At 42.5% G+C, this 27068-nt stretch overlaps 1 protein-coding gene across 1 annotated transcript; it reads left to right on the forward strand.

Moving 5' to 3' along the window:
- Nucleotides 1-27068, forward strand: GATA6 (GATA binding protein 6). The gene is made up of 7 exons (XM_024206504.2): nucleotides 1-90; nucleotides 1320-2236; nucleotides 7853-8019; nucleotides 11869-11994; nucleotides 13108-13195; nucleotides 13284-13390; nucleotides 25524-27068. Exons 2-7 carry the CDS (start codon nucleotides 1339-1341, stop codon nucleotides 25689-25691), a joined length of 1554 nt encoding a protein of 517 aa, XP_024062272.1. The 5' UTR covers nucleotides 1-90; nucleotides 1320-1338; the 3' UTR covers nucleotides 25692-27068.

The following is a 27068-nucleotide window of genomic DNA, read 5'->3' on the forward strand; positions in this document are numbered from 1 at the left end:
TCGAGTTTGCCGCTCTCCTCTCCCCTCGCTCACTGGATTAAAGCCTGCTGAGACCAAAGCAAGGAAGCCAATGCGAAGCAATCACGAGAGGTTTGCTTACTGATTTTGTTTCTTCTTGCTCTTGATTTAAAACACGGTCCGGGCTCGCTGAGGGTTCTGCTGGTGCCCGAGGAGTTGCTCTGGACAGACTTCTGCTCGCTTTGCCTGGAAGCCTTATCTACCCGCCCCTTATCTCCTAGTTATCTTGCAAAGGGAGAGACGTATTTTGTGCCTGTCTGCAAGGGGGGTTTGTGTGTTGGGATTGCTATTCATGTGGTTATCTTAAGAGCCCCGAGGTGGTTTGGGAAGCTCAGAGAAGGAAACTTGCGCGTCCACTTTTGTTGCTTGAGCGGCTGACACTTCCCCCTTTTCCAAACTCTCTCTTTCGCTTTCTACCCCTCTCCTCCGAGGACTTGGGGCTGTGCTGGGGGTGTGTGTGGCCTGTTTAATACTGGCTGCTCCCGCTCGCGGTGTGATCTCCGCCGGGGGCCCCAGGTTGTCTGACGTGCCGCAGTTTGCGTTTGTTGATTGTGGATTGGTGCCATTTCCAAGGTGTGCTATTGTGGGGTTGGACTTGCAACTGCAAAGGCCCCGAGTAAGTGGCGCAGGCTGGCACCAGCTTCCTCCGAAAGGTACATGCCCCTCGCCCTTGGTAGATCGCCTCTCCTGGGTGGGCTTTGCACATCCCCCCCGTCCCTTTTGCGATCTTTTGTTTGAAACAAACAAAACTGAGGGAAAGACACGGATTGATGCAACGCCGCGTGTCTGTTTCCCAAGAGCTAGAGAGAACCTGACCCGTGCCATTGCTAATTGCTTTCCTCGTGGGAGGAATTCAGATGACTCATGCATCGGAAAATAAGGAAGGGGCGCGTGGGTAGCCCACAATAAACAGCGCTCTCCCCATCTCCTTTCCCTCTCGTTTTCGATCTGCAACCCAAGATAAGGTGGGAAAGCTCAGCCTGGTGCCCTGCTCCCTGCCTACTCTACCTATTGCTGGGGGCAGCTGAGCTCGGGCCGCTAGCGCGCACTGCTAGCAGGCTGCGAGGATGGGGTGGGACGTGGGGTTGGGGGCTGCGGGATGTTAATGACCTTTGCTGGCTGATCTTTATTCTGCCCGGGAGCCAGACAACGGGGCAAGGCTACAGGAGCGATTAGAGGGTCCCCTCGGCTCCCAGCTGAGGGAGACGCTGAGGTCTGTTTGCTAACTGGATTTTTTCTTCTCTTTTGTGCCCCCCCCCCCACGCGCCTTCCCCTCCCTATTCCCCCCCTCCCTTCCCCAGAGGCTAGACGGGGACCTGGATGGCCCTGACTGACGGCGGCTGGTGTGTGGTGAAGCGGTGCGGCGCGGACGCTGGCGACTCCTCCTGCCCCTTCCCCGCCAGGGAGCCGGGCCCCTCTCCTCCTTCGCCGGCGTCTTCCTCCTGCTGCTCCCCGGGCGAGCGCGGCTCCTCCAAGACTCCGCAGCACGAGCCCGAAGGGACCCGGCCTCCTCCTCCCGCCGCCGCCGAGGGCAGGTCCCTGCTCGCCCCCTACGTGCACTTCGGAGCCCCCCACGCGCCCAGCCTGCCCAGCTGGGAGGACATCCTGCTCTTCACGGATTTAGACCAGACCAACAAGCTGCTCTGGTCCAGCCGCGGCTCCAAGCTGAGCCCCTTCGGCGCCGAACAGCCCGAGGAGATGTACCAGACCCTGGCGATCTCGGCCAGCCAAGGGCCGCCGGCCCCTTACGATGGATCTGCCGGCAGCTTCATGCACTCCACGGCCAGCTCCCCGGTCTACGTGCCCACCACTCGCGTGGGCTCCATGCTGCCCAGCCTCCCCTACCTCCAGGGCAGCGGGGCCGCCCAGCCCAGCCACCCGGGCAGCAGCCACTCGGTGTGGCCCCAGCCGGCCTCGGAGAGCCCCTCGTACAGCAACGGCAGCGGCTCGCATCCCTCGGGCCGCTTCCCTTACTCCCCCAGCCCGCCCATGGCCAACGGGGCCTCCCGAGAGCCGGGGGGCTACAGCAACAGCCTCAATGCCAGGGACCAGTACAGCCCGCTGGGCAGGCCTCTGAACGGATCTTACCCCGGCCACTACCCCTCCTATGTGGGACCCCAGCTCACCCCCGCCTGGCCCACGGGACCTTTTGAGAACTCCATGCTGCACTGTCTGCAAAGCCGAGCCACCCCGATCCCGGTGCGGGCTCCCAGCGCAGGTAAGAGCTCCCAGGCCCCGCCATGGGCTTGGATCTGTGTGAAGGGCCGGCCAGGCTCTGGAGGGATACAGCAGGAACGAAATGACCCCAGGGGGGAGGGGGGGAATTCCCTGCAAGGGAAGGGGAGCTGGGGCGGCATTTTTTGTGTGTGGCCAGCCTGTGTTTTCTGCTGCAAGGCTGGAACTGTGGTTGTGGAGAGGGGAGGAAGTGACAGGGAAGCAGATGGCACTGAAGTAGAATTATTAGTCCCTATTTGTGTATCCTTTGAGGAGGAGGATTGGAAGAGGTCGGTGTCTTTGGAGAAAATTTTAAGATCCTGGGGTGTGGGGTTTGTTGTTGTTGTTTTTAAGGGGAGGATAAAGTTGCTAGTAGAAGCCGTTTCATTAGCATAAACACATTCTTTGAATGAATATGCATAAAGTTTGGTAAATAGGAATCCTGAAAGGCCGCTAACCTTCAGCTGTCTTTTGGAATAAGTTTTCTCTCCTGAGTTGTGTGCAGGGACAGTGGTTTGGAAGGGATCAGTGGAAGTATTTTGAGACCCTTATTCTTTTGGTGTTTTTGAATCGTGTGGCTTTGGTGATAATGGCAGGCAGGGGGCCGGTAATACAAAAGTATCTTTTGGAATAAAATGAATCTGAAGAAGTCTGGTTTTTTACCCACGAAAGCTTATGCCCAAATAAACCTGTTAGTATTTAAGGTGCCACCGGACTCCTTGTTGTTGTTCTTTTGGAATAAACATTGCTGCCTTTTTGTATTTCTTTAAAATGGCATCAATTGGAAGTATTTTAATCGGCGTTTTAAGCCTGGTCTTTTTTTTTAAAGAAAAGAAAAGAGTTGGTTAATGTAAGTCGCTTCCAGATGTCTCTTTATTGTATATTCGTGCTTCCCCGTATTAACATAATTCGATTAAGAAATAGTGAAAAATGCAGTGTAAATTACACCTTCTATTCGAAATAAACGATTCAGGCACATTACAGAGACTTGCTCAATGGATGTTTGTGATTTCCAAAGGCAAATCCAAAACCAGTTAGTGTTAGCCATTTTAAAATTAAAATCAATGGGAATTTCTGTTTTAAAACCGCTGGCACAGTCAGGTTCCCAGTGGCGGAATTTACTGATGTCAGCGTCTTTTTAGCAAAAGAAATTATGTGTGTCATTACATTAACTGTAGGGTTGAAGATTGAGTTACTTTGCGATGATTTTTGGTTATTGCAATCTCTTCAACTTCTTTCAGTCAGAATATAATTTTGCGCTTGCTTTTGCCTATCACACTACTAGTAAATATTTTATGCACATGGATTCAGTATCATTTTCCTTCTAAACCACAGATGGTACCACCTAAAAATCTTTTCATCGTTCGATAAACAACCCTTCTCCAGTCCTCCAATGCAACATATTTGATTTAGGCATTTTAAGTCCCACTCTCGTGTTTACTAACGTGACACAGAGAATGAAGATGATTAATTTTTTAGAGATAGCAGCGAAAGAGCAAAGCAAAGCAGAAAACCCTCTTCTCGTGCAACACGAACGTTGAGTGTCAGGTCTTTAAAAGTTAAAGTGGAAAACACGGGAGATAACCGGCCTGGATCAAATCTGCAAGGAAGCAACCATATCATCTGCCTAAGGAGAGGGCTATGGGAATGGAAATTCTCATAGACGAATGAAGGCGGAGGGAAAAAGGCTCATGGATAGGTTTGAAGAGGAAGGAAGGAAGGAATGGGTAATCCTAAACAGAAAGAGATTAAGGAAGAAGGGTTAGATCATTCTGCAAGGAAGGGCGAGCGGACACATTTCTGTCTCTGGATCACTGATTCTCCTTCGCAAATACCCGATGTACTTTCTTTATGTATTCTGCAAGACACTGATTTGATTTTTGGTTCGTTTAAACACAGTGTTAAAACGATTAAGTCGGTGGTATATCCCACCCTGGTCCCTACAACCCTGTCTTTGGAAAAGCGGTGATAATATTATATGAAGTGTAATATGTTTAATCCCTGCCTTAAAACGGCCGGGAAAGTAGTTCCGCTAATTTCACTGGGTATAATTTAATGTTTCTAACTGTTCCCCCATAAACTTCCCCGAAGATGAGTTTGTGACCTTGCGACCGAAAAGGTGTGGGAACGTGCAAGGTTGGGGGCGGCATTGGGTGCTGGAGATACAGAGCCTTCAAAACAAGGTTAAGGTTTTATTGTAAAGGAAATAAGAGACTCTAGGCAAAATCCAGACTAGGAACAACCAAAGTGTGTGTGTGTGTGTGTGTGTATCCGAACCACAAAATGCAGGTGTCCTGGCAGTCACCAAACCTCAAAATCTCTTTTCTTCTCCCCTTCTTCCCAATCAGGTTTAGACTACATTCAGAGTAGCATGTGAATGCAATCTGTTTATAATGTTTGTGAGTGAGGTGATACCTTTTATTGGACCACTTCTGTTGGCGAGAGAGACAAGCTTTCCCGCTTACACAGAGTTGTCCTTCAGGTCTGGGTAAGGATGAACTCTGTGTAAGCTCCAAAGCGTGTCTCTCTCACCAACAGACTTGGCCCAATAAAAGCTATCACCTCACACACCTTGTCTCTAATATCCTGGGACCAACACGGCTACAACTACACTGCATATATTTGCGTGAGAAATATTATAGCAGCACAAATGCCTTCTGTATGGTTTCCCCTTCAATTAGTTTATTTAAGAAGATGTCAAGGTCTAGTATATGCTTGATATAACATATTAAAATAGAAGCGAATAAACGGATCAGAGTCCCCCACAGATTGAGGTTCTCTTATGCTATCCCTTTAGTACAAATGTTCATTTATTAAGAGTTCTCTGTAAAGCATTCTTAGAGTTCCCTCCCGCAGCTTTAACTCAGGAAACATCCCCATTGACTTGGGCCTGTAATAATTATGACATTTAATGTTCTGGGTGCTTGCTATAATACAATCACTATATACGGATATCACAAATACAGTTTACACTATCTGCTATAGATTTGTGTAGGTCTCCTAATATTTCCATGAACGCTTTTTTATTCCCGGGTAGGAACTCAAAGGAAAGAAATCCGTCTGTTGTAGAGGAAAATAATGGGGGAGATTTGCACAAAGTTAAAAAGTAAAACTTAAACCCCACAACCGATTCCATCACATCACTTCTGACTAATGATAAAAATAGTTTTCTGTTTCTGCAAGTTAGACTCCCGCATTTAAAAAGGATCCAACTATAAACGTTTTATCAAATAAAAAGATCAGCACTCAGAACACATGCAGTGTGTGCAATCAAGCTCTTTTTTAAAATGTCAGGCAAGAGTATCGTGGAATTTTCATAACTTAATGGAATCAGAATTCTCATAAATAATGCAATGACAGAATTCTCATAACTTGTAAGAGTTTCTAAGCTTTTACTGAACAATTAAAGCTATATTCTTTTATTATAGTTATAAATATATCTAGCATGGATTAAGGAAAAACTATTCTAAAGGCTAGAGAAATATTATCTCCATAGAATTTCTTTCCATAGGTATGAAGGTAACTTTTTAAAGTAAACAATTGGAAAAAATAACTGTTTAACTCCAGTGTCCTTGAAGCCTGAAGCATTTTACTGATTACAGTATTCAATGGCGGCTTTTAGTGCAAAGATTAATAAATCTTAGTGATGTGTTAAGAGTTACAAGCTGACAGTGTAATTTGAACTGTGGTCTCTGGACTCTGCCATGTTCTGATTTCATTTTAACTTGTAATTTTTGTAAATGAAGGGAGGAGAAAAATTTGGGAGGGGGGGGGGACCAGGGAGGGGGAAATACAATTTCTTTCTACGCGAAGTACATTTAGTATAATCAAACAGTTATATCAAACGCTTATTTGACATTTACAAGATCTCTTTCACTTTAGGGAACACAAAGCTAATATGTGAAACATAAAAGAGTAACCTCATGACGAACAAAGTCAGGTAAAACAGGGCATTAAAAGGGGAGAGAATCAATTATGAAGCTACATTTCTGCAACAATGGCTTCCCCCTCTCTTAAACTAAGAAAGTGATACAGCGGTAAAACATTTTAAATGATCTCTGTACTATATATATATATATATATATCAAAATATAAAGATTGATCTTTATCTTTAAAATATGGAGAGATGAATCAGATAAAGAAAGGGTTCCAGACAAGGAAATGTTTGGTTGTTATAGTTGGGATTTATTTATTCTTTGCCTAACATGTATATCTTTTTTAACTGTTTAATAGTTAATAGAGCCCTGTGATAAAATGTTAGGTATTTTTCCACTTAGTATATTTCTTAATAATTATATTTAGTTTCTCACCCCCCCACCATACACACTAAGGTCAAATTTTTGTCTCAACTATAGATTTAGTAAAATCCAATTAGCAAAGACTTTTTTGTATTGAAGTTTTAATAAGTCGTAAAGCATTTTTTCCCAGTAAGACTCTAAAACGATCAAACACTTTTGCTCAGTCGTGACTGAGAATTATTTGACAAAAATAACTTCACTTCTGATTTACTATGATTACAGTTAGACTCCCAAGTGGACTTTGAAAGGTGGATATTTTGGCAACGAACATAATAGTTTTGCACACCCGCTCCATATTTATTCTGAGTAAAGATATCTCTGCCCGGTGTAAATGCCTTTTGATTTATTGCTTCTTTCTATACTATAAATAAATAATTTAAATAAACACCGCGAGCAATTATGATTGAAAATAGATTCTGGTCAATATAGGCATACAAAAAGTGAGTTAGTAAAATTCTGAAATCCAAATAAATCCGCCAGACTAAACGAAAATTGGTAAATATCGCACTGTGTGATTTTCAGTTTCAAATGTACACGATTGGATCTTTAACTGACCCAGCAGTCCTGTCCTGCGGTTTTCACCACGGCAAAATTTTCGTTGTGATCAACGTGAGAAGGATTGGGCCGTACGGGGGAAAAATCCCACCTTGTGGGTTAATACTATTTTTTTAAATCAGGAATTAAAATGTTCTTCGGTCTCTCTCTGTGTAGAGTTTTTGTCTCGCTCTCTCACGAGAGGAACATTTGTATCAAGGCCCTGTTGATTAAAACATCATCAGGCGATGTTTTAAACAGCTGCAGCGGACAGCGCTGACCGAAATGGTGAAAGATTCAGAGTAGTGGCTCTGCGCTGTGTTGTGACCGGAGGAGCTAAGGGCTGGAAACTGGGGGGGGTTTCAGCCTGGCCTGGGGCTTTAAGATCGCGAGAAAGCCCCCGGGGACAGATGGCAAATGGGTCACTTTAGTTCGTCTGCCAAAGACGCATTTTGCTGCGACAGGAGAGCCGTGACCTGAGCCTGTGCTAGGCTCCGAAGAGCAAATGACGAAGCAGGTTGGGGTGGGGTATCTCGGTTCAGCCCGGCTTTGCATGACTTCACTTTAAAATGGCTCTGATGAGGATGAGTCAAAGGGAGGAAGCGGAGGGCAAAGCCCGCTGGGGCTGGGCAAGTTTCCGTCTTGTTGCGCAATGCCCCGAGCCCTCCCCGCAGAGCGAGCAACCTCTGCCCGCTGATTTCTGCGGCTCCTAAACCCGCTCCCCCCGTCTGACAGCAGGGGATGGTTGTATTGTTAACTCGCCTTCCTTTGACTGTGTCCCCTCCTAGACCTGCTGGAAGATCTGTCCGAGAGCCGGGAATGTGTGAACTGCGGCTCCATTCAGACCCCTCTGTGGAGAAGGGACGGCACCGGCAACTATCTGTGCAACGCCTGCGGGCTGTACACCAAAATGAACGGCCTAAGCAGGCCCCTCATCAAACCCCAGAAGAGAGTGGTGAGTGAGTGAGCGCCAGGCACAGACGGCTGGGAGCCAGCCTCGTTCCACATTCCAGCCCCCCACCCCCGAAACCGGAGTCACACCTTTTGAGTGTGAACGGCTGCTGACATCACAGGCCTTCAAATACCGACCCCTGTTCCTAGGGCTTGAGCCTGCAGTCCTAGCTCTCACAGTTTGCCCTTTAGCTCCCCTGCCCACTCACACAGTCCCTGATCCTGCCAGGAACCTAGGGCTCAGTCCTGTTCCCACTGAAGTCCGTAGCAAAACTCCCATTGACCTAACTATGCAGCGACAGGCCTTCAGTGCCCACAGCTTTCACTGGAGCCAGTGAGAGCCCACTGTGCTCAGCACCTTGTAGGCTCAGGCTCAGGAGGTGACCCTGTCCTGACGGGCAGAAAATTAGTTCAAAACAGTGGAAAAGCCCCTTTAATGTGGGTGAAGTTGCAGGCTAACCTGTGAGAAGATGTGTTAGCCTTAGCCGGTTGTGCTGTAACCTAGGTTCCCCCTATGCAGCCTTCTTGCTGTCCTTCTGGTGCGCTGCTGCCTGGCTCATCTTTAGGTCATAATTATGTTGGAGCATAAACTGGGGAAATAAGAGTTCACCCTTTGGGTGTTTTTTTTAAATTGACAAACCCCCCTCAAAGAAGCAACACAGATTTTAAAAAATACACACTGAAAATACCGGAAGTTTCAGTTTTTTGCAATGTTGAAAATTGTTTGTCCAGGGAGCCAGAAATTCCTAAAGACGTACCTTGTTTGTGAAAAGCTCATTTCTCTGGATCTGGGGGATTTTTGTTTATATAATTAAAGGAAAACTAATTGCTTAAACAAGATAAAAGCCTTTGTTTTTTTGTTTTACTGCTAAAAATGAACCATAATTTGTAAAAAATGCACTACAAACAAACACTACAGACCAGAACCCCAGTTTATAATTCAGCACTGGCACTGAAGAGGGAAGGAGAAAATGGAACAAGAGGGCACTGCAGACTGTTTTTAATAAATCTGGGTTGAGGACAGTAAAGACAGAGAATTCTCCTTTTGATAATTTCCATTAGTGGGATAGTTATAATAAGTGATGTTTGACCTAATCCAAACCGGTGCTTGGACCCTGGTGTCTGAAGACAGTGTGACAAGCTGATCAAGCTTCAAGACCCCTTCAATCACCCCAGCTGTTGCAGTTCCTTCATATTTCTACTGTATAAAAAGAAATGCCATTCTTTGTTAAACAACAATTCTATCACCATCCTCTACAATATTTTCTGTAACTGGAAAAAAACCACACTTGACGAGCTTTTAAAAGCCACATTTTCTTCATCATGTCAACATTCATCTGGTGAAGTGCCTTGAGCCAAAGAATTAATTAAAACCAAAAGTTAATTACTGTTGGATGCTCAATTTCTTAACTGGTTATTTAGCAAATTTCATTAAGTAAGGCTAATTAGCAGGAACAAATGCAGCACATGAGGTCAGATCCTCAGCTGGTGTAAACGATCATAGCTTTCCTAATTTTAAGGCCATGGAACCAGATATACCCGAGTTGAGGATCTGGTCCATGGTGTTCCTGGTTTTCACTTTTGTGTGTGTGTGTGTGCACAGAACGCAGTAAATTGCAGCGATTTAAATCTGACACCTCAATGAAACAAACGTTTTACAGTGTTCTATGAAAAATATAGTCATAATCTATTCCAAATAAGTACAACCAAAATAATATATGTATGATTGTATATTCATACATCTGGAAGTATATAACAAAAAATGGTTTGAAGATGATAAGTGTGTTTTGGCCCTTGTCCTACTGTTACTGAAGTCAGTGGTAAAACTCCTGCAGCAGGAAAGCCAAGATTTTATTCGTTTTAGTGCCAAAACTTTTTGAAAGTTAAATAGTTTTTTAGATAAATTAGATTTTACTACAACAGTGATGCAGAAAATGATAGAAAACAGAGAATATAAAATATATTGAGACTTATGCCAATTTACATACAAACAAAAAGAAAAGAAAACCAAAAAAAATTGTAATAAGATCCAACTACGTAAATTTTAGAAAATGCAGCATATACATTGGGGCCAAATCCTGTTCACACAAAACTCTGTTGATTTCAACAGTAATTTTGCTTTAGGAAGGTAAGCAGAATTTGGAAGCAGTGTGTATCTTTCATTTTCTTTTATTAATTACCGTAATATGACAAATTCTGTTTCAGTACTAATTATTTGCTACAGTACTATCAGTATTGCCTTAAATTGGTACAGACTGAAACCACAGCTTGGTGATTATCTTCAGTATGCAACCAGTAATGACTTTTAGATTCAAAGTTCACAGTCAAAGCAATTATATTTAATTTATAATTCTCTTTACAACCGTGATGTAAAGTTACAGCTCACTACTTAGTGACACAAATGGATAGAATTCAAGAGACCTGACTATAGCTCTGAAAAATACTTATCATTCTGAAAACATTATTTTTTGTTTTCTGTGTGGCAGGTGTGGTATCAAAGGTCTCCAGATATTTCGAGCAAACCAACAGTAAATGGTACAAATGGAAAGGGCGTATGCCCAATAAATTAGTTCTTGTTGTGGACTCTTTCTTTATGGTCATGATGGGCTGAATGCGGTGCAATGAAACTGACTGCTTTATGCAAATCTTTTCAGCCTGCAAACAGCTAGTCCCTGATTTTTTTTGACATTGCAATACTTTGTAAAATAACAGATTTATGATGTAGCTTGAATTCCTTGCTTGTGATGAATGTGAAAGAGAGCGCTTGTTACAGGAACTTTTATAACCCATTCACCTTCATTTCACATTTTTATGAGGACTGGCTTCACTTATGATATATAGTCTGCAGTCATAAAGCTCTTTGTTATATGGTTATTTCTGATATAAGGTTGCTTCATCTTGGCTCCAAACTCCACTGAAGAGTGTCATAAATGGCTTGTTTATAATATGGACCTTGCTGTCACACACCAATTTACTGACTTCCTAGAACATTCATACACAGAGAGTGAGCACTGTTCTGTAAAGCATGTTCCTGAAGTATGTTGTTTTTCACTTGGTGATAAATATGTTTTTACAAAAATGACACTGTTTGTTGTACATATTAAGTCCCTTTGATATCTGTTCCATATTCCTTTTCCATGTCAAAACAAAAGTTTGCAGCTGTCAGCCCTTCAGGTGAAGTTCAGCTTGTGAAAATTGAGCTGTCTTTTTGCTTTAAACAGAATCCCTGCCATACTGGAATGTTCATTTTTCACTGCTGATGTAGGAAGGTCATTAAAAGAAGCTGATTTTTCTCAAACCAATTTAAGGCAATGCTTAAAAAGTAGGCAATTTAAGGCAGCACAAAAAAGTGCCACGTCAAAACCATTACTTTACAGTAGCACATTATGAAAAGGGAGAGTGCTCTGAAAGCTCCACGGAAGAGACTTATGTGCACTGCCCAGTTTTCATTTTGATGGAAATCTGTTGAAAAACTTTGCAGCTGCCTTTCATATCCAACCTATCAGAGGAAGTGATGAGATCCCATGGTCTGAACACACAATTGGTGATCAGAAACTCCTGAGTTTTAATTTTGCCTCTCCAGAATTGGGAAAATCACATTACCTCTTTGCATAAGTTTCCTTGTTTGTAAAATGAGGATAATAATACCCACATTTTGGGGTGGGTGGAGGGCTTAATTAGATTAGGTTGTGAAGCAGCTTACAGAAGCTAAATGTTGTTATATTGACTTTGTATTACACATAGCTGTGGTAAACCAGTTACCAGTCCATTCCTCTCTCCAGCTGTTAAGTGGCAAAGTACATTTGTTTGTATTTGTTTGTTTATTTTTTTGTTTACCTGTGCTTGCCCCTAGCCTTCATCGAGACGGCTTGGTTTGTCTTGTGCCAACTGTCACACCACAACCACAACCCTGTGGCGTAGGAATGCAGAGGGCGAGCCAGTATGCAATGCCTGTGGCCTTTATATGAAACTTCACGGGGTAGGCAGCTATTTCAGTCCACGTTTGATTCCTGTTTAGTAAGGGCCCAATCCTCGTATGGAACATCCATTGACTTCAGTGTGCTGAGTGCTAACAGGAGCAGGCTCCACAGACTTGAGTCTACGCTCGTTGAAGTCAATAGAAAAACTCCCTTCGACTTTAATGTTGCAGGATCAGAGCCTAAATGAGGCTATCTTAAAAATTCTGTAAATGTTTCTTAAATTGAAGAATAAGACAAAAATGATTCAGAATGTCATTTGTTAGTAAATTGTTGGTTATACTTTTTTCAGCAAATGTAGAAAAATAATGTAAGAAAATAACTGTACTGTGAATATAATGGAATCCGTTTAGCGCTAGACTCTGGGAAATCTTGTGAGTAAAGTTATACATGTGTATAAGTGTTTGAAGGATTGGGGTTTTAGAATGTATCAATACTTTGTCCAGCATTTTAAAAAAAAGAAATTAAGTGATGGTTATAAAACATTATAATCATATCACTTACATGAATTGATTATATTTTCCAAAGCTTTTTTAAATTAGGTAAGTGATATTAATTTTGAATACATATTTTCTGTTTAAAAGGTATGTTAATTGTGCCTTTAATGACCCAGACTCCAAAGCAGCTATTTACGCATTTTCTTGATATAAAGATAAGCTTGAATATGATGCATTAGTTCACATGGATAAATACTTAAAAAGACTATATATTACGGTTTAAAGACCCATCCTGCAAGCACTTAGGTCAAGGCCTTTTCATGAACAATTGGAGTCAATAGGAACAGGATTGGGCTCTTCATGTTTATCTGTTTTCCAGGATCAGCCTCTAAATCCCTAGGATCCAGTCCTGTTGTCCTTACTTAGGAAAATCTCTGGCTGAAGTAAATGAGAGTTTTGCCTAAGTAAAAACTTCGGGCTTTATGGAATCACTGCTAGAACACTGGAAAAAATAGTTATTTTTTGGAGAGTAGAGTCTATATAATCATAAAAATGCTTTAAAATAGTTGATTTCAATTGATTTAGTTGTAGCACCATTTGATCTTATGGTAAAATTTGGTTTCTGCTGAGTGCCGTACATGCAAGTCTTTATGATCCATGTTGATTTTTCCCCCCCAGGTTCCTCGGCCTCTTGCCATGAAAAAAGAAGGAATTCAAACTAGAAAGCGAAAACCAAAGAACATAAATAAGTCAAAGTCGTGTTCTGGTAAATATTGTAAGATAGGATATTTGGATGTAAGCATTTTGTCATACTGGAAAATATTTGTTTCTAATCACAGTTACTTCTGTTGCAGGTAACAATAATAACGCAGTTCCTATGACTCCGACATCCACGTCTTCTACTAACTCAGATGATTGTAGTAAAAATGCTTCCCCTAGCACACAAACTACAGCCTCGGGGGTAAGTGATAAAATAGTATCTTTATTTGTAAGCAAGCTGATCACTGTATAATATGTTATCTCAGCTTTTATCTTATCTAGCAGTACAATAATCTAAACAAACTTTTCAGTTTTGTTAGCTGATACAGGAGCAAGAATTTCTGAGGAAATTACATATAAATGTAAACAAAACGACAAGCTGAAGTACTTTACAGACCTCTTAATTAAGATCTATATACATTTTATGATTAAATCAACCGAAGCTTGAACAAAAACATTTTGTTTTGAAGAGTTTAAATTGTTTTATCTTAAAACCGTTTTTTTTAGACATAATAGCAATGCACAGCATAGTGACAACATCAATAACATTAGTGCACATAACACAAATTCCTTGAATGCTGGCCAGCGTGCATAATTCAAGGCACCACCCATCTCATCTTTTTCAAAAGTTATTTAAAAATGTGTGCATGCATTACGCACACAGAACTCCCTCCCCTGAGCATAATTTTAAACTTCCACTAAAAGCAACAAAACTCAGTCTTGTGGTCTGTATGCAGGCAGGGTGAACTGAGACGTGTGCTTAGGGCCTGATCCAAAGCCCATGGAAATCAATGGAAAGATTCCCACTGGGAGTGGAGGCTGTTCAGCACTTCACAGGACTGAGCCCAGGAGGTCCCCTGAACAATATCTTGTTTGTTTCAAACTCTTATTTTCATCTACACACCACACCTTCTTATCACCCCTCAGATCAGCATTTGGGATAATACATACTATAGTTAAAGCTGCAAAGTAGTTTAATTTATAACCTCTTTTATTTATCTACATCTCCCCCCCCCCACACACACACACCCCTGCAATCTTCTGTATTCTTCATTTACTATGTCATTTACTTTAAAAGATACCCTTAGCATGGCTTTCACTGTTTCTTTATTAGTAAAAAGAAACTTGTTTATCATAATTATTTTTTGGTATGTTTCCCGATCCAAATTCCTTTCCGTGGTTTCTTTCCTGAAATATGCAGTTTCACTGTAAACAAAACAAAACAAAACAAAAACAAGTTTTGTTGTTTGTGGACTTATTTACAACGATACTGCTCAGAGATGCTGGACTTTTGTATCTGATACCATCAAGCAATATTATTAAAAGGCTGTATTTGACATGAAAGAATTCAGAGAGTTCAAACAATACATAAAATACATTAAAGGAAGGGAAATTTGAAACTAAAACATTGGTCTAAAATGGAAAATGATTGGATTTCATGCTCCCTCTCTGCCCTCCCCTCTCCCAAACATTTGATAAGAAAAAAACACTTAGTTCTAAATTCACCACTAACTTCAGTGGGCATTGGATGAGACCTAAACCAGTAATCTCCCACTTGTCTATTTTGAACCATGAATGCACATTATAAGAATTGAATCTGTGAAGTAGTTGGAATAATGGCCTGTACTATATATACCCATGTCCACTCATTTGATCTTATAATCTTGTTTGCTATAGGCAGTCAATAATTAACCTGTGAAAGGAACAGGAGAGGCAAGAAGGTGCAAGCAGAAGGTCATGGTCTTTAAGGCTTGATCCTGCTGTCATTGAAGTCATGGGGAGCTTCACCATTGACTTTAATGGAAGTAAGCTCAGTCTCTGGGTCTGACTCAGGGGAGTTGCTGAGCATGCTCAGGACCTGTGGAAGGCAATGGGAATTAAGGGCATTCAGCATCTCAGAGCAATGGAACCTAAATGTGGTCAAATGTAAAAACATTTTATATTAACGCCAAACCTCTTTCTTCCCCTCCACCCATTCGGATATTTTTTTCATGAGACTTTAGAGCTGATGGATTGATGGCCATTCTCTATTATCAGAACAGGTACAGCCCAGATGTTAGCAGTGCAAGCTTCCCCCTGCTGATCTACGGGCATCAGCTGGAAGAACTGCTCATAGGGATGCCTATTTAGTCCTCGGCTTGTCTAGCAAAAATATTGTCATTTAGGGCCAACTGTGCCTTTGGTGTTTTTGTAATGTGGACACTTGTTCACTGGGAATTATAATGAACTATATATTCTAACAAACTCATTCCATGTAGCTCACTGTACTGACACTTTTTTGACTGCCCTAATTCTTCTTCTTTGAGGAGTAGAAAAATGCTAAATTGACAAAAAAGAACCAAAATACATTAGGGGAAAATATATGAAGTTTTAGAAACGATTGCCTGAAATTCATAGAAATGTTATTGCTAAATGAATCATTTAGAGAAAATGAATTCCGTTGCTGGTACAAAAGTAATTTGTTATGCTTTTGCGAGGCTGCCAAAAGAGTTCCTAGCAATGTGGAAATCTAATGGAAATGAAATTCAGCAGAATTTGTGTCAGCAACATTCATTTTCAGCCCTACCTTTTCCATTTCCTTTAAAAGTAAAATAATGGGGCTGGGGCGGGGGGGCGGGGGAGAAGGAACTTATTCTCTGAAAGGCAGTTACTCAACTGAGCAGCTTTGAAACTGCACATTTCATACAGGGAATTTTACTGGCTGCCAGCCTTGAGGAAAGATAATGGCTTAAATGTTGTTTTTATGCCCCTAGTTGAAGAAGTTAAAAAAATTAAAAGATATGATTGATTAATAGTAATGGGCATGAATTATAATATTTGGATCCAGCTCCAGACTTAGAACATCCCAAAGTTTGGAAGTGTTTGCATCTGAGCTTTTGGGATGACCCGTTATAAAGATGGGGGCTCTTTGCAAAATTCACATCTGGATGTAGGGGTTTTAGTTTGGGCCCATTTCTGTCTTTCTGAGGCGTATAAATACTGAGTTTTCTCCATTGTTAATATGGAACAGAACCATTTACAGGCTATATGAAGTTGCTTTATATCCTCATAAAAGAATATTTGAAACTTTCAAAGCATACTGCCTCTATATCTTGAGACACGTCATCCCACTGATGCTCCCCCTTAAGTGCACAAAGGAGAAAACTGCACACAACAATATGCTGAAATACACTAATATAAAAGGCATAGCGCCCCAGTCCACACCCTTCTGTAGATGTGCAGAGGCTGCAGTGGGCATGGTTGCCAGCAGTACTCCATTACCCCATTAGGACAAAACACAATGTAAGGACTGTAACAAAGTCTGCTCTTTATGGCAATAGATGGAGTCTCCATGAGCCAGAGCTGATGTCCGTGAGGACACAGCAACAATGAAGGAATTCTCCCTTCAGAAAAGCATTGGGCCCATAGAAGAGCTGAAAGAGGCCCTGAACTCTGTGGCAAGAGGCGCCACTACAGCACTGCTGCCCAACCCCTTATTTTCACCTGGCATTGGGATTGCTATGGCCATTGTATCTTGGGCATAAAATATGGCACACTCCTACAGCAAGTTGTCTGGATGATGTAAATTCACATCAGAGCACAGCAGGCAGGGCCCCACTTCTCCCTCTGCCACCTGTGCAATGAACAGGAATCTTGATGTCCCAGTGGGAACCAATGTGCACCACAAATGATACCTTGTAAAGCAGCCTGGATCGTGTCTAGAAGTGCTGTCCTTTACATCTGTTTTTTACTTTGGGCCAGTAGAGACCACGCAGGGTAGCCTCTTCTGCCTACTTATACTCCCTTGTGGAATAGATATGATCACCATTCTGCAGCATGCCAGTACTTTGTGCGTCCAGTGTCCATGAGGAGCAACTGGGCTTGCTTTCACAGGGACCATGACGGTGCTCTACATTTTGTTGCAGCTTATGCTCCTGGACAGCACTTCCACTCTTTTGAAGTTCAGTCCGCATCATGGGTGGACAGAGACTGACCGGGTCCTTTGTCTATTGTTGTCCTGGTTATGATAATTTTTAAGCATAGCAGGCCAGTTGTTGCTCTCACTTACATCCATACAGCCCAAGCAATATACTGGAACTGAAGAAATCATTCCTGTTTATCTGGTAACTGAGTGGGTGTGTTTTTATGTAGTTGTATATAGATATGATAAATTTGTTAGTCTCTAAGGTGCCACAAGTACTCCTGTTCTTTTTGCGGATACAGACTAACACGGCTGCTACTCTGAAAACAGTGCAATTTTATGAGTCTGTGCAGCAAAAACGGTACTCAACGCTGTGTAATTTAAAATCTTAGGGACATTTTTGTTTGGTTGGTTTTGTTTATTAATGAGTGAAAATGAACACAAAGTTTTCTCAGAAGAGCCATAAAAATAAATATTGTGATAGTCTAATGTAAGGCCTTGTCCTGCAGTCCTTGTGAAGGAAAAACTCCCATTGATTTCACTTGGAATTTTGCTTTTAGAAGGACTTCAGGATTGGGTCCTTAGAGTGACAATAGCATGGACAGCAGTCTTGCCAGGCTGAAATATTGGCTCTCTTTTGGAAATTAATGACATATTAACCATAGATTTATGTTGGTATAATATAAAGGAGAGATTAGAGTAAATGTACACGTACACATTTGTAGTATAAGCAAAAGGATTAATTACACCAGCATTAAAAATATAATTTTACATAGTGGTAAGTTCACTGAATCAACAGAATTCCGTGTTGTTATATTCATACTTATTTTTATGTCAATCATTATTAAGACAAGATTACAGCAGGAAAGGAAACAATAGTATTCAGAAGAAGAATATTCAGAGGAAGTGCTGTGGATAGGCGGGCTCACAGGAGGGACACTGAGATTAGAAAATTAAGGGAACCCCCAATCTTTACCAAATCAGGTTTTGTGTAACAAAGAACTTTTGTAAGCGTGCTTTGAATAAATAAAGGTTATCACTGACGCGGACCCCAGTAACACAACAGGATGCACATCATTTATTGGTACCGACTGGCTTACTATAGCTCCAGCCATAAAACAGTAACACTTAGAATTGATATAGCACTTTAGATCTTTAAAGCACTGTAAAAGTATTAACTAAGGGGCCGCTCATGGCTCTTAGTTAATCCCTGCTCCCCCTCCCCAAATCTCCTCCATAGCCTCTTTGCATCTCCACTGCCATCATGGGGGGAGCTAATAGGCTGCATGTCTAGTATTCTCTCCATCACCACAATGCAGATTGGTAGGAAGTGGATTGAAAGAGGCAGGGAGTGGGTGGAAGCTTGACTCTGTCCCCTGATATTTTGGCCCTCACAGCTGAGTCTGTGCATGGGGTTAGTAATCTGGTTTCAGGGCCAGTATTAATAGTTGGTTACTTCCCTCTGGAACAAGTGGGAGCAGGGAAGGAATTCTGCCTCTCTTAGTAGGCAAGGCTGCCTTTCACAAGATAAAATTGGCAGCAGATTTGTAGGCTTTGGTGTAAAAAATATATGTAGTGGTGTCTGTCTGTATCTTATATTGTGCGGGAGAACTATAAGCACAATACCAATTAGGCAGAGGATTCATTACAACTTTGGGATCCCACCCTGCCACTTCAAATTTCTTGATCTTCCTTCTCCAACTCTTCCAGCCTGACTCTCTTCAGTTTCTGCCTCTTGGCCAGAGTCTCACTCTCTCTCTATGCCAAGACTGCTCTGAATTTGTCCCCAAAGACAGTCACATGGTGTGGAATTCACATGGGTAACTTAGACTGAGCCTTGCAATGCCCCACGTTTAGGTGTCATGCTGCCAAGTGGAATTCTCTACCCTGAATTAGGTAGAGAATCAGGCTTCCTATACAAGACATGGGGAGAGTTAGGTGCCTAAAAAAGGGATTAATAAAAGCCAGCTCGCTGGGCAGAGAGCTGTCTAAGCTAGCCAGTAGGAAATGCAAAGGAGAGGGAGTCACCTAAGCACCACCTCCGAGCGAGTGAGGTGCCTCCCTCCACTTAGGAGTCACACTTTGGATCCTCTCCTGGAGTCAAACACCTAAGCCAGGTCAACTCTGTCTCCAGTGGTTAGAGTACATGGTCAGGATGTAGAAGACCCGGTTTCAGATCCCTGCCCGATGTGAAGCAGGGATTTGACCCCACGCCTCTTACCTCCTTGGTCTATGGCAAAGTTCCCAAACTTTTTTGCTGCACCGACCTTTGGAGATTCATGCTCCATGCACACCCACCTCAGTGCAGGGAAAAGGCCCAAAGGGGGGAACTTGGATAGTGCTGAGTTCAGAGACGCCCAGGAGGTCGGAGTGAGGGGGAAATCCCCATGTCACTAGTGAGCTCCAGGGTGCCTCCCCTGCTAGGGCCAAGGGGAGGGGCCTGTGGGGAAAGCATGGATCCCTTGGGGTACCCCAAGAGCTACTTAGCCTAGGGGTAGCTTCTCAGCCCTATAGGGTGTGGGGGAAACCAGAGCCACTGGGTATGAGGGGATTCTAGTGCCTGGCCCTTCAGTGGGCAGCAGATCCAACCTCAGGCACCAGCCCTGCCTAGCCCCAGCCCTGCCTAGCCCCATTCTCCATGGCAGCAGCAGAACTCCCTGGTCTCCCATCTCCACCCGGCAGTGCTACCACCTCCATACCCAGGCCCTGGTCCCCCAGAGCAGCTCCCCCCCGGCTGGCCTGTCACCCCCCAGTAGAGACCCCATATCCTCATGCCCTGACCCCTCCTTTCCCAGCAGAGCCCTCCCCTTGCCAGTTCCCCTCCCCCACATTCACAGCTGTGCTGTGCACAGTGTCAGACCTGGGGCTGCCCAGGATGCCCTGGAGGATGGGGGAGCAGGCGCTGCCCCCAGCCCAATCCACAGGAAGATGCTGGAATCCGGGGACCAGCCTTCTACCCGCCCCCCAACCCCAGGGCACTCTCATCCTCCTGATAAACTCATCATGCTCTCCCGCCCCCCAGGGGGGCACACCCCACAGTTTGAAAACATATGGTTTATGGAGTCAATCTCTCTCCTGCTAGCCCAAAGAGTACTTAGTTATTTTATACACAGGGAAACAGCTTCAACGGAATACCTCATAGCCCAGTGGTTAGGGCACTCATATAGGAGATGGGAGACCTGGTTTCAAATCCCTGGTCTACATCAGGCAGTGGGGAGCATTTGAACCCAGGTCTCCCACTTTCTGGGTGAGTCCTCTGACACCGGACCCTTTGGTATAAGTGTGGTGGCACCTCCATGGGTGTTGTCTGTGGGGCCCAATCTGGTAGATGAGCTCTAAGATGGCCTCTGAGCATGTCTACGAGATCGAGCCCTGCAGTGAGATAAGTAGAAGGCTGCTGGAGCGTGGGTATGAGCTGCTCGGTGTGGTCAGGAATGAGGTGGCTGTGTGCATGCCCACCTGCAGAAATTTAGACCCTAGGGAACTTTACCAGTGGAAATGTAGGCAGCTGGGGAATTTAGGCACCGACAGGGTTAGGTAGCGGCTGACATGGGTTTTGAGAATCTAAATCTTGGATTTAGCTAGGTGCCTACGTCCCCCTTGTAAATCCTACCTGTGGCTTCTCTCTGATTATGGAATCCTCAGAAACTCAGGCCCGGATCCAAAGAACTTGTTTTGGAGCCTGATCCTGGTTCCTTTGAAGTCAATGGCAAACTCCCATCAATGTGAATGGGAAAAGGATTGGGCTGTTCAAACATCCCTGGAGATTCCAATCTGGTTGTCATTTTCTATTTGTAAGGCAGGACTATGCTTCTGAAAGCTGCCCAGTTCTTCTTAACAAACCTCATTCAATTTTCTTCAAGAAGCTGCAGTTCAGTTGATTATCAATATTATCATCAGACTACAGCAATACAAGTTCAAGCTGTTAACATTTTATTAATAGGGGCCAGCTCCTCAGTTGGTGTGAATTGGAATAGCACCATTGATTTCAATTGCACTGCCATGCCCATTTATACCAGCAAAGAAATGGGTTCAAATAATTCACAATAATACATTTCCTTTGTCTGTAGAAGTTAGGGGACTAATAGCAGCGATGTTTAATCATGAGCAGAGCTGCGTAACCTAATGATTCAGCCATGGCCATTTCACCAGCTAAAGATTATTTTCCATGTCTCACTTTGGGCACTCCCCAAATTGAATTTGTCATTCCATTAACTAGGAGTGGTTTTTAAACTAAACTGCCCTGCCCATCCCCCTCCTCACATGTCTTTTCTCCTCCCCCACTTCGTGCTGGCTCATTTTAGGAGCTGGACCCAGTCTGGGTCAGGCACTGATATGTAGCCTTCAAGCCGGAAGTGCCTCCGCATTCTCGGTATCTGAGGGAGCGTTAACAGATAAGCCACAAATGGGAACACAAAACAGATCTCTCTGCTCCACCCTTGTAGAATTGAATCAGGGAAAGAGTGAATTACTTTTTCCAGACAAGGAAAAAGCAGGTGAGCTGTTTACCCGAAGGAATAATAGCAGCAGGGATAGGTGAATGGGAACCTTTCACACTAATTTCTAGTGTACACAGTCTTTGCAAAACTTGTTCAAATTTGAAAATATTGTTTTTCTGTAGTTTAAAGTCTTTCCTCCCAGGGAGGGTCAATGTATTTTTTTAAATGTCTTTCTGGTTAAAGAGGAACCTATGTTATATATTATAGATAAAAGCCTCTTCCCAAAAGGTACGCAGCTCTAAGACCATTAGAGCAGGACAAATAAATGGAAAGTCCTGGGGAAGGAGAGGAGACGCCCATGGATGTGACAGCGCGCCACCAAAGGAAAACTTTATCTTTCTTTTAAATTTTATCTATTGAACTTATTTGTCTTTTATTTATCAGGGCAGTGGGATTCCACCCTGTGCTAGCTAAGTCTCCAGGCCATTTAACATTCTGTTGAGATTACCAGTAAAGAGGCCAATTAGACTGGTTGCTTTTTGTGATGTTCACTTCAAATTGGAATGAGAGCATCAAACTCTTTTCAGATGGGCCACTGACCAGGCATCAGTTAGTAAACTTTGATCACTAATGACAGAACTGGATTTGAATCACCAACCTATAGGTGAAAGGCTCTGTGATCCAAATCTTGCCAGACTTACTCAGTTTTTTACTTAAGCAAAACTCCCAAAGATTACAATGCGCATTTTGACTGGGTTCAGTCAAATTGGTTATATCCCATAACCAATAACATAAGCTATCTGCTACCACAAGAGACTTGAAGTAAGAAAGACCAGGTGGATGAGGTAATATCTTTTATTGGAACAACTTCTGTTGGTGAGAGAGACAAGCTTACATAGAGCTTCAGGTAAGTGGTGTGTAAGCTCAAGAGCTAGTCTCTTTCACCAACAGATGTTGATCCAATAAAAGGTTATTCCCTCAGCCACCTTGTCTCTCTAACATCCTGGGAGCATCATGGCTACCCCAACACTGCAACAACAATTGAAGTAAGGATAGCAGCAGCCATGGTTGCTATCATTCATTCCTTGCACACCCAAAAGTCCTATTGAAATCAGTGGGATTTGCAATGTGGTATTATTATTATGTGAAAAGGCAGTGCAGCATTCAAACAAATTATTAGAGCTGATGGAAAATGTTCATACAAAACATTTTTTCCATCAGAAAATGGCGTATCTTTGAGGTTGAAACTTTTCGTGGGAATGTGTCAATTTCAATGACATTTTGGTTAGAAAAAGAATTGTGAGGAAGCATGTTGATAATGTCCAAACATTTAATTTTGACTTCTGAAATGGAAGCTTTATTGGTTTGAAATGATGTTTTGCTTCAAAAATTATCGTATATTACAATTTTTTTTAAGAAAATGAAACATTTTGATTTAATCAAAATGAAATATTTTGATTGACCTGAAATGACTTTAAAAAAAAATTTCGGTTCACAGAACATTTCAAAATTTGGAGTTTTTTGTTTTGATTTTGAAATGTTCGAATTTTCCACTGAACAGAATTTCGGGTTTCTGATCAGTTCTGCAAATTATCCGTAAAATGTCTTTTCAGAGAGGCATGGGATTCTGTTGTAAATAAAAAATTGTGAAACGTTTGAATGATGCCAGGGTAAATGGACCTTTTAAGAATGAACTCAATTTCAGGAGTAGCAATAAATCTGCATCATAAAGTGCACTGTTTTTGATCAGATAACATTTATATCACACTATAAATATTTATAACAGTAATATAATTTTGTTTTACTGAATAGCAGTATAATATATAATAAATAAAACATAAAGATGGCAGGAGAAATAAGCATACTTTCTTGTGTTACCTATATAACTGGTTGGTGGTCAAAGTCAGATATTCTGAATTATTTTTTATTAACGGATACTTTCTGAAGTACTTCCAGAGACAATTCTTCTTCAGGTTATACCGATGGACCCTCACTAACTTTCATGAGCTCAGCTGAGGGGGAAACTGGACCCCAGTTTACCACAGGCAGAAAATATCAGCTGACCACAAATACCTCTTTCAATGGAAAAATAAATTTAACCTGGGACAAATTTGTCTCTACCAGGGGTGGCTCCAGGCACCAGCGCACCACGCGTGTGCCTGGGGCAGCAAGCTGCGGGGGGGGGGTGGCGGGGCGGCCTGCCGGTTGCCGTGAGGGCGGCAGTCAGGCTGCCTTCAGCAGCATGCCTGCGGGAGGTCCGCCGGTCCCGCGGTTTCGGCGGCAATTCGGCGGCGGGTATGCCAAAGGCGCGGGACTGGCAGACCTCCCGCAGGCATACCGCTGAATCCGCGTTACCAGCGGTCCTCCCACAGGCGCGCTGCCAAAAGCAGCCTGACTGCTGTGCTTGGGGCAGCAAAATACATAGAGCTGTCCCTGGTCTCTACTGGTGGATCTTGCCACCTATCACCATGAAGACTCACAAATCATTGTGGGAAGCTGCACTTGAACAAAAGTGCAAATTTCCATAAACATTTAGGCGAGTCTCTGCTTTCTATATATGAGAACTGCTGGTTTGGCGCTGCTCCAGGTGAAGATCGGAGAGATGGGCCTGAGGGAAGTTTTCCTTTTGTGTGAAATGCTTGGATTAAATATGTGTACTTTCCACTGAAATAACGGGCAGGCTATTTCCGCAGTCACACTGTCAGATATTCCCTTTTATAGGAATTTGATCCAACAAGTATCCATTTACAAGTAAATTAAGATTTTAAAGTCAATTTACCCAAGAGTTAATTTCTCATGAAGTCAGCTCTTAAACATTTCCTTTATTAGGTGAAATGTTGCCTCTTTCTCTGTCTGGCACTGAAGTTTTCCTTTTCAGCAGATCTCCTAGGCCGCATGGAAAAAGGGGATTGTTTTTATCTTTGCAACTCTCCGTTTCTCTGTTAAAATAAATGGATTGACTATTATTAGATTTCAGAGTCACATCCACCAAACCTTCCCTGTGGTTTGTCTCACTGATTTAGATCTTTGTAGGTTGCAGTAGATGGGAGGGTTGTAACAAATCCATGCCCACTGAGAACTTCATGATTCAAGCTCACCATAACCAATCCAAACTTTATGGTAACAGCAAGGATGGAGCTAAGACCCTCTTGGTTCGAAAGCATAGGCCTCTGCCACTTGAGATAAAAGTGAATCTGTGTTAGCTGTCAGCAGTATGGGGATGATGTCATACATTTGAGTGGTTCTGGCCAAGACTGTGAGAAGTGACTAATTATTTTGGCTACATCTATTTTTGGGTGCCCACTTTCTGAGGCATCTAAAATGAGTCTGATTTTCAGAAAGTTCTGAAAACCCACTTTGTGAAAGTCAGGCCACTTAAGTTGTCTCAAGCTAGGTACCCAAAAATGTAGGCACCCAAAATCACTAGCCACTTATGAAAATCTTGACAGGTGATTCCATCCAGTAGGGGGCACTGGTACACACACATCCACGCACTAGCACATTACAATCTAATCATACTAATTTCCATTTCTTTCGGCTTGTCCAGCTCTCCCTTTTTCTGGTAGATTTCCATATTTTGAAAGATACTCATGTAATATTTCCCAAATACTGATAGCTTTCGAGGTGGGATGATGCCAACAGAATGGTCCATTATATACTGGGGAGAATGTGCTGGCTGTCCAGATGTTTTTTTTTTTCAATCAGAGGTTTTGAGGTACAAGACTGTCAGAATGGGGTCAAATCCTGATCCTTCAGACAAAGCCCACGCAAATTGGCTCTGCTTGGAGTCTGGTGCACCCAGTGGACAATAACATTTCTGCAGAATTCTTGACTTTGGAAGCATTGCACATAGAACACTTACTTCTAGTAGCTTTCATGGAGCTTTGGCTCCATTTTTCACAAAGGCAAATTCTTTTCAGCTCTCCAGACTCCCGATTTGTTTAATTGATAGGTCTGAGTTAAAGCACACTTATGGTTTTTTTCCTGTTCTCCAGGCGGGTTCTTCAGTGATGTCTGGCCAAGGAGAGAGCACCAGCCCTGAAGGCAGCACACTCAAGTATTCAGGTCAAGAAGGGCTGTATACAGGAGTCAGCCTGACCTCCACAGCTGAAGTTACAGCATCGGTGAGACAGGATTCCTGGTGTGCCCTAGCTTTAGCATGATTCAGAGAAGATGAAGCTGGATACCTGCACTGGGCTGCAGCCTTTAGACGTCCACACTTGTTTTTGTTTTGTTCTATTTTATCAGGCAGTCTGAGCAGCAGGGAGAGTGCTGGCTAGAACATTCCTCTGATGTTGTTTTTGTGCCTTAATGATAGAGGTGTTTTTTCCAAAGAGGTTCTGCCTTAGCATCCAGCTCCTCATCTATGCAAGAAAAACAAGAGAAAGTGAACCTCTCCCAGGGTAAAATGAATACAGCCAAAAAGAGCACCCTAGAGCTTTTGTTAGGTTCCAGAAATACATCTTCAAGAAATTCAGCAATGCTGCCTTTTTGATTGTATGTTTGTTTTCACTCTCTCACCTCTCCAAAGAATTTGATTGGTGTAGTCATCTTTTGGGAGGGAGATAAGGGAAGCATTTGATAAGGGATAGTGAGATAAATTTAAGAAAGCGCTAATGTGAGTATTGCTTGTGCCAATGCACACATCTTGAACTAAACCTTTGATGCCCTCTCACAGGTCAGTTCTCTTGTTAGCACTGTCTGTATCCAGTATGCCTGCATTACTCTGTCATTTTCCTGCATCAGAGTTCAAGTACACCCATGGAGGAAATCACAATGTTTGGTACAAGTCTCTCAAGGTCGAGTCAGTTAATGAGATCTTTTGTTTTAAAATATTTACTCACTTTGCAAGACTGCATTATAACTTTTAATGTACACTGTGACTGAGGTTTATGAAAGTTCATATTTTGTGACTGAACTCTATATAGTCAGTCAGAATTTGTAAACAGGGTAGCAATCAGATATTTTTCTTCCATATATAAAATAATTTTTTTTAAAAAAAGAAGTGCAATTTGCGTTGCAGCAATCAGTGTTAAATCATTTGCATAAGATTTAACAACCGTTTTTATATGAATGAATGAATGTAAACATTTTAACTTAATGGTACGTAAATAATTTAAAAGAAAAAAGTTAACTAGGCATCCTTATGCTTTTTTTTTATTGCAGCAAAAACATCCCACTTTCTGTATTTCCAGTTGTTAAAACACAGTTTTCAAGAACAAACCTTCTCTCAGGAAAAACACCCTTATCCATTTGCTCATAAGTTTTGTGCAGAAAAGCAAACGCATCCCCAGTGTTTTGCCATTGAATAAGTATGTGCTGGAAAGATACAAATTGCAATGAAACGTTACTACCTAACTGATACATATGTAAATACTCCATAAGATATTGAGGCATCTTTAAGATTTAGGATGCAATCTGTATAGTGACTGACCCATAGTTAGATTGGTTTACATTGTTTTTTAAATGGGATGTCATTTGGAAAGTTGTTCTTTCATCAGAGCTTTACAAATAAAAGGGTATTGTTTTTTTCTGTACAA

Source organism: Terrapene carolina, unplaced genomic scaffold (genome assembly GCF_002925995.2).
Source record: "Terrapene carolina triunguis isolate 2854851 unplaced genomic scaffold, T_m_triunguis-2.0 Scaffold58, whole genome shotgun sequence".
NCBI classification, from domain to species: Eukaryota; Metazoa; Chordata; order Testudines; family Emydidae; genus Terrapene; species Terrapene triunguis.